General features: G+C 40.1%; 1 protein-coding gene across 1 annotated transcript in view; it reads left to right on the forward strand.

Moving 5' to 3' along the window:
• Window positions 1-221, forward strand: part of LOC114640364 (succinate--hydroxymethylglutarate CoA-transferase-like) — a 54,193-nt gene extending 53,972 nt beyond the window's left edge. Inside the window, exon 7 of the mRNA XM_028789295.1 lies at window positions 27-221. Within this exon, the coding sequence (XP_028645128.1) occupies window positions 27-221 (195 nt within the window). The remainder of the gene's footprint in view (window positions 1-26) is intronic.
• The last annotated feature ends 7,106 nt before the right edge of the window (window positions 222-7,327 follow it).

The following is a 7,327-nucleotide window of genomic DNA, read 5'->3' on the forward strand; positions in this document are numbered from 1 at the left end:
ATATCATATCTACTGCTCCATCACAGGTACTTCATCCCCACACCGCCCTTCCTCCTCATATCATATCTACTGCTCCATCACAGGTACTTCATCCCACACCGCCCTTCCTCCTCACATCATATCTACTGCTCCATCACAGGTACTTCAACCCCACACCGCCCTTCAGTAGGAAACCCATCACTTCTTTCCACGCCTCAGAGACTGCTCAATGGATCTATTAAGGACCTTTGACCTAAATTGAACATTTTCATAGCTTTATTGGATATTTGTACTTCTTTCTTGAATGGGGAAATTCACATTTATATCTAACTATAGGTAGGATCAAAGTGTTTTCTTCAGTTATTATGTGGAATCCTTCTCAAATTCTGTAGTTTGTTTTTTGACCCAGAGTTTCACATAGTCCATGCTGGCCTTGAAGCTTCTATGGTGTAGCTGAAGATGATCTTGAATTCCTGACCCACTTGTCCCCATTTCCTGAGTGCTAGGCTTACAAGTGTGTGCCACCATAATGGCTTCAAGCTGTGTGATTTAGTGAAGAAAAGGCTGTAGAGAAAAACCATCTGACCTCATATTTGTCAGCTAAAAGGAAACTGTGTGGATACCATGGTTTTAGAGGTAGGGAGAGGGGGACTCAAGAGGACTGGGGATAGGCAGCATGGAGGAAAACACAACTCTCTCATCATTCTATATTTTTCTTCATCACCACCACCTGACAATCTTTAGAATAATATCTGTACAGTGTCCTGAATGGCTGAGGGACATGAGGTTATACAACTATTTAATAGTAAATAGCTTTAAAATCCAAGTTTCTTACATTAAAAATGTTAAATATTCCTAACCACCACAAAAAAAAAAAAAAAGAAAATCAAACTTACATTGAGATTCTGAGTCCCTCAGTAAGAACGGCTATTATTCTTAGAAAGAGTAACAAAATACTCAAGGGAGCAAATATGGAGACAAAGCATGGGACAGAAACTGAAGAAGGTGCCATCTGGAGACCATTCCACCTGAGTATCCATCCCATGTGCAGTCACCAAAGGTAGACGCTGATGTGAATATCAGGAAGTGCATGCTGATAGGAGCCTGATATAGCTGTGTCCTTAGAGGTCTTCCAGAGCCTGACATATTCAGAGGCGGATGCTCACAGTTAACGATTGAACTGATCAAGGGGTTCCCAATGTAGGAGTTAGAGAGAAGACTGAAGGAGCTGAAAGTGTTTGCGGCCCAATGAGGAGAGCAATAATACCAACCAACCAGAGCTCCCAGGGTCTAAACCACCAGCCCAGGAGCACTTAGGGAGGGAGGGACCCATGGCTCCAGCTGTATATGTAGGTGAGGATGGCCCTGTCGGGCATAGGTGGGAGAGGAGATCCTTGGTCCCATGAAGGCTGGACGTCCAGTGTGGGGGAATTCAAGGGTGGGGAGATGGGAGTGGGGGTGTAGGTGGGGGAATATCCTCATAGAAGCAGGAGGAGGGGGAATGGAATAGGGGATTTGTGGGCAGGGTGGGGGGAATGGGGTAAGAGGATAACATCTGAAATGTAAATAAAATATCCAATAAAAAAAAGAAAAAGAAAACAAGCAGCAAGACATTTGGTGGGGATGAGGGGGCAAGGGCAACTCTTAGATACTTTTGGTGAGAATATGAATTTTTGTGGCTACTATGGAAATCACTGAAGATGGTATCTGAAAAAATTTAAATTAGGAATAACATGATAGAGCTATACCACTCCTGGGTATATGCCAAAATGGATCAAAGTCAGCGTAAGTTAGAGATATCTCATAGTGCTTATTACTGGGCTAGTCACGATAGCAGGGCTCTGAAATCAGCACAGGTTGACTATGAACAGATTACACATGAACAGAGAAAGAAAAGGTAGTGTAGAGGCACAATTAAATTTTAATTAGCTATAAAGAAGAAAGAAATCATGTCAGAGGAAAATGGATGACAGTACAGATCATTATGTTAAACAAAATAAGACTCAGAAAGAAATATTGCATGTTTTCTCTCATGTGAGTGATCTAGAGTTTTAACAACAGTATGAAGGCAGAAGAGAGGCTGTTTGGAAAGAAGAGAGGTATCATCAGGAAGGGGTAGTACAAATTGTACTATGAGTAAATATGATCATAATTTATAAATATATGAAAATTACATCATGAAACCTGTTGTTTTGTAAGTGACTCTGTGATAAATCACTTAGGTTTCTTGATGCAGTATTAAGAGATTCATCACCTTCCATACTTCATTCAGACAGTCATTCTGAAGTGCTCCCACAGTTATTCTGAAGTGCTCCCATAGGCGTTTGATTGCTGTAATGAAACACCACGAACATTCTGGAGAGTAAAGGGTTTATTTCGTCTTAGATCTTGTAGTCCATCATCCAGATAGGCCCTCCCACCTCAGTCATCAAGAAAATGCACCAGAGGCTTGCCCAGAGGCCAATCTGGTGAGGAGGATATTTTCTCAACTGGGGTTCCCACTTCCCATATGACTTAGCTTGTGTCATGTTGGCTGAAAACTGGCCACCAGAAGTGCTGACACGCACTTTTTTTTAAAATTTTAAAAAGCAAAACTGACTATAATAGTCTAAGGTTGCACATGTCACCATAGAGATTCTTGTCTTTCCTGATGTTTCCCAGTGTTGTTACTGTACTGTCAGTCCGATCCTGCTCTCTTTGGGTGGGCTGTATTACTGATGAGAGTAATGTTCGAATGTCTGGGATTTACTTTTTGAAACCCACAGTTGTGTAGTTGAAACTGCCCTAGTCTGTGAAATCTAGTGTGCTGAACAAAAATGCTAAATTGATTTCAAAAGTGGAAGGGCTTGATTATTTTTTATTTCTGTGTCTTATCATTTCTGAGGAAGCTTACTGTGAACAGTAGGGGGCAGTGTTTAAAAAGCTATTGTTCACTAGCAATTACTTTTTGCAAAAACTGCAGTGTTCTCTGTGAACCACTGGGTAGGGCAAATCTATGAATGTACATATTTAATATATTTTAAATAGAAGACTTTAAGCAATTGTGTTCTTACTATGTTAAAAATTAAAAATTAGCTGGGTGGTGGTAGGCCATGACTTAAATCTCAGGATTAAATCTAAATTTAATCTCAGGAGGCAGAGACAGATGTCCCTCCATGTGTATTCTTTGGTTGGTGGTTTAGTCCCTGGAAGCTCTGGGGAGTCTGGTTGGTTAATATTGTTGTTCTTCTTATGGGATTACAAACCCCTTCAGCTCCTTCAGTCCTTTCTCTAACTACTCCATTGGGAGCCCCACGCTTAGTCCAATGGTTGGCTGTGAGCATGCACCCCTGTATTTGTCAGGCTCTGGCAAAGACTCTCAGGAGACAGCTATATCAGACACCTGTCAGCAAATACTTCTTGACACCCCCAATAGTGTCTGGGTTTGATGACTGTATGTGGGATGGATCCCCAAGAGGGACAGTCTCTGGATGGCCTTTCCTTCAGTCTCAGCTGCACACTTTGTCTCCATATTTCTTCTTGTGAGCATTTTGTTCCTCCTTCGAAGAAGGACTGATGCATCCACACTTTGGTCTTACTTCTTGAGCTGTATGTGGTCTGTGAATTGTATCTTGGGTGTTCTGAGCTTTTGGGGCTAATATCCACTTATCAGTGAGTGCATACCATGTGTGTTCTTTTGTGATTGGGTTATCTCATTCTGGATGATATTTTCTAGTTCCATTCATTTGCCTAAGAATTTCAAAAAGTCATCGTTTTCAATAGCTGAGTAAATTTTAATTTTCCTCCATTGTGCAAATGTACCACATTTTCTGTATCCATTACTTTCTTGAACGATATCTGGGTTCTTTCCAGCTTCTGGCTATTATAAATAAGGCTGCAATGAATATAATGGAGCATATGTCCTTGTTAGATGTTGGAGCATCTTCTGGGTATATTCCCAGGAGAGGTATAGCTGGGTCCTCAGGTAGCACTATGTCCAATTTTCTGAGGAAGCGCCAGACTGATTTCCAGAGTGGTTGTGCTAGCTTGCAGTCTCACCAGCAATGGAGGAGTGTTCCTCTTTCTCCACATCAGCATCAGCATCTGCTGTCACCTGAGTTTTGATCTTAGTCATTCTGACTGGTGTGAGGTGGAATCTCAGGGTTGTTTTGGTTTTTGTTTTCCTGATGACTAAGGATGTTGAACATTTCTTTAGGTGTTTCTTGGCCATTCGAGTTTCCTCAGTTGAAAATTCTTTGTTTAGCTCTGTACCCCATTTTTAATAGGGTTATTTGATTCTCTTGAGCTTAACTTCTTGAGTTCTTTGTATATATTGGATATTGAGCCCTCTATTGGATATGAGATTGGTAAAGATCTTTTCCCAATCTGTTGGTTGCCATTTTGTCCTATTGACAGTATCCTTTGCCTTACAGAAGCTTTACAATTTTATGAGGTCTTGTTTGTTTACTGTTGATCTCAGAGCATAAGCTATTTATGTTCTGTTCAGGAACTTTTCCCGTGCCCATGTGTTTGAGGGTTTCCCCCCTTTCTCTTCTATTAGTTTCAGTGTATCTGGTTTTATGTGGAGGTCCTTGATTCACTTAGACTTGAGCTTTGTACAACGAGATAAGAATGGATGGATTTGCATTCTTCTACATGCTGGCCACCAGTTGATCCATCTGGAACATGTTTTTAATAAAAAAATTAGCAGCATGAATCCTTTCCACACTTAAAAATATTTCTTTTCTTCTATTTGTCCATTCCTTTACTCTTTTCTTCTGGCAAGACAAACATTCCATTATTTGACTAGACCAAATTTGTGGTGGGAACATTGAACATACTTTAATAAAACTGCCTTTGGAGTAGGGGATTTGGGATAGGAGGTGACATGAAAAATGCAGTTTTGATTTTGGTGACTCCATCATTAGTGTCATCTCAATCCCTACCATATATGGGTAGGGTACAGTATTCCTCTGGAGGAAAGGACCTGGTAAGGGATTCTAAGGGCTCAAGTCAGAGAACACACCCAAGGGTTTAGACTTGCTTTTTAGCTCTAAGTAGAGAAGACCTTGGAGCATGCCTCTGAAACACAAGGCCAGCATATATTAGAACAAAATGACAAGAATGGCCAAGATAGTTTGTAGTAAGAACAATGGCAATGCATTTCTCTGCCTAATATAAAGGATTAATGAATGATCTTATGAGTGTGCTATGTCAGAAACAGATAACTTTCCATGTCAGAATTTATTGAGTAATAATAAATTCACAAGGTATGGCAATTTTATTGGCAACAATAGGCTGAGACTCCTATACTCCTTGATAGATCTGACTGAGGCAAATGCAAGTTCTTTTGTCACAAATTTATTCACTAATATTAACTCTCAGATCAAAGTTCAAATTACATATCACACAGTAAGTATTATTTCTTTACATTCATTAAAGAATGGCTTGTAAGGCTAAAGAAGGCCACAGCAGAATTTAAAGGAGTTTCAAGGAGACTTGAGAGGCAGAAGCAGATAGAGATAGAAATCAGTCTATGGGGTAACAAATTGATGTTGCAGATGCTGCTGTGGAGTCAGGCTGCAGGGCCAGTGTTGAGCTGCAGAAGTGAGGTATAGTGGAAGGTATAGAGGCGAAGAAGGGCTGAATGGGTCTAGACAGATGAACAGGTAGATGGACAGATAGCAATTCAAGTAGTCCATGTCAACTGTGGGAATGGAGCTGAGATGAAGTATCAGGGGCAGTCAGAAATGTCTATTTGTTTATTTCTGGATACACACTTGGGTAGTTAGGTGACAGATTTGTGGGATCAATACCCGTGTTGTGTCCCCTTCCTTATGGGGTCTAGAGAGGCACTTATATTCTCTCACCAGTCATGTATGTCTGACATGTTCTTGAGCTTGTTCTTTTTTGGTATGATAATCCATACACTTCTATAGTTCCGATTTACTTTAATTAATTTATATGGTTGCACCATTTCTGTTTTAAGAATGAGCTGTTCATCAGCTTGTGCTCTGTGGGTGGGACTGGACAGATGGTGCTGTGCACATGCCCACCAAAGTACAGTCACTTTCCTCTTACATTTGCACTAAATATGGAGTGAAATGCTGCTTGTGAAATGGAGTCTGTACAGGGCAATGCAGAGTCTGAAAAACTACTGTTTCAGACAGTATAAAGTAACTTAGGATAGTGTACACCCTGATTGCAACAAATGTATTTCTCAGAAAATTATTGTAGAACCATTTCCTAGCAGTAAGAATATAGGTAATGAGCTTCTAGTTTATTCTATACCATGAAAAAATGTTTAAAGACCTAAGTATGAAAATTCAAACTTTAAAGATTTTGAAAATATTAATAGGAGATTATCTTTATGATTGAAGAACAGGGAAAGAGTTTTGTAGACAACACAGTAAAATCACAAAGGAAAAAATGTCGGCCAACTTGACTACTTTTTAAAATTAAAAACTTTTGTACATCAAAAAATACCATTAAAAAATTAAAAGCTGCCAGGCGGTGGTGGCACATGCCTTTAATCCCAGCACTTGGGAGGCAGAGGCAGGCGGATTTCTGAGTTCGAGGCCAGCCTGGTCTACAGAGTGAGTTCCAGGACAGCCAGAGCTACACAGAGAAACCCGGTCTTGAAAAAACAAAAAACAAAGAAACAAAAAAATGAAAAATCGAAAAAAAGTTAAAAGTTAAGTCATATAATCTTGGAAGAAAAATCCAGATTAAAAAACAAATCTTTCAAATTAAATAGGAAAAAGAGGCCCAGTTCAAGAGGAAAAAATTAAAAAACAAAGCAAGTTCTAAAAAGGAAACATATAAGTCTGATATTAAAAACATGACCAGCCCCATGAAGCCTTTGTGGATGGAGGGAAGAACCTGTGTTGGCTAGTTTTATGTCAACTTGACACAAGCTAGGGTCATTTGAGAGATGACAGCCTCAGTTGAGAGCATTCCTCTATAAGATGGGGCTTTAGGCAAACATGTAGATTATTTTCTTAGTGATTGATGGGGGTAAGGTCCAGTCCATTGTGGATGGTGCCATCTATGGGTTGGTGGTCATGAGCAGGTTGAGCAAGCCGTGAGTAACAAGGCACCATTCCTCTATGGCCTCTTGTCAGCCCCTGGCTCCAGTTTCCTGCCCTGTTTGAATTCCTGTCTCTACTTCCTTCACCAATGGTGTATGATGTTGAAGTGTAAGCCAAATGAACCCTTTCCTTCTCATCTTGCTTTGGGTCATGCAGTTTCATCATAGCAATAGTAACTCTATTGATTGAAATATGGTATTTTCTGAAGGGAAGCCACTTGAAAGGTCTTGTGAAAGTGTGCCTATAACCTACAATTTTGTTTCTATGTATGTACATGT

Source organism: Grammomys surdaster, unplaced genomic scaffold (assembly GCF_004785775.1).
Source record: "Grammomys surdaster isolate TR1022 unplaced genomic scaffold, NIH_TR_1.0 125807, whole genome shotgun sequence".
NCBI lineage: Eukaryota > Metazoa > Chordata > Mammalia > Rodentia > Muridae > Grammomys > Grammomys surdaster.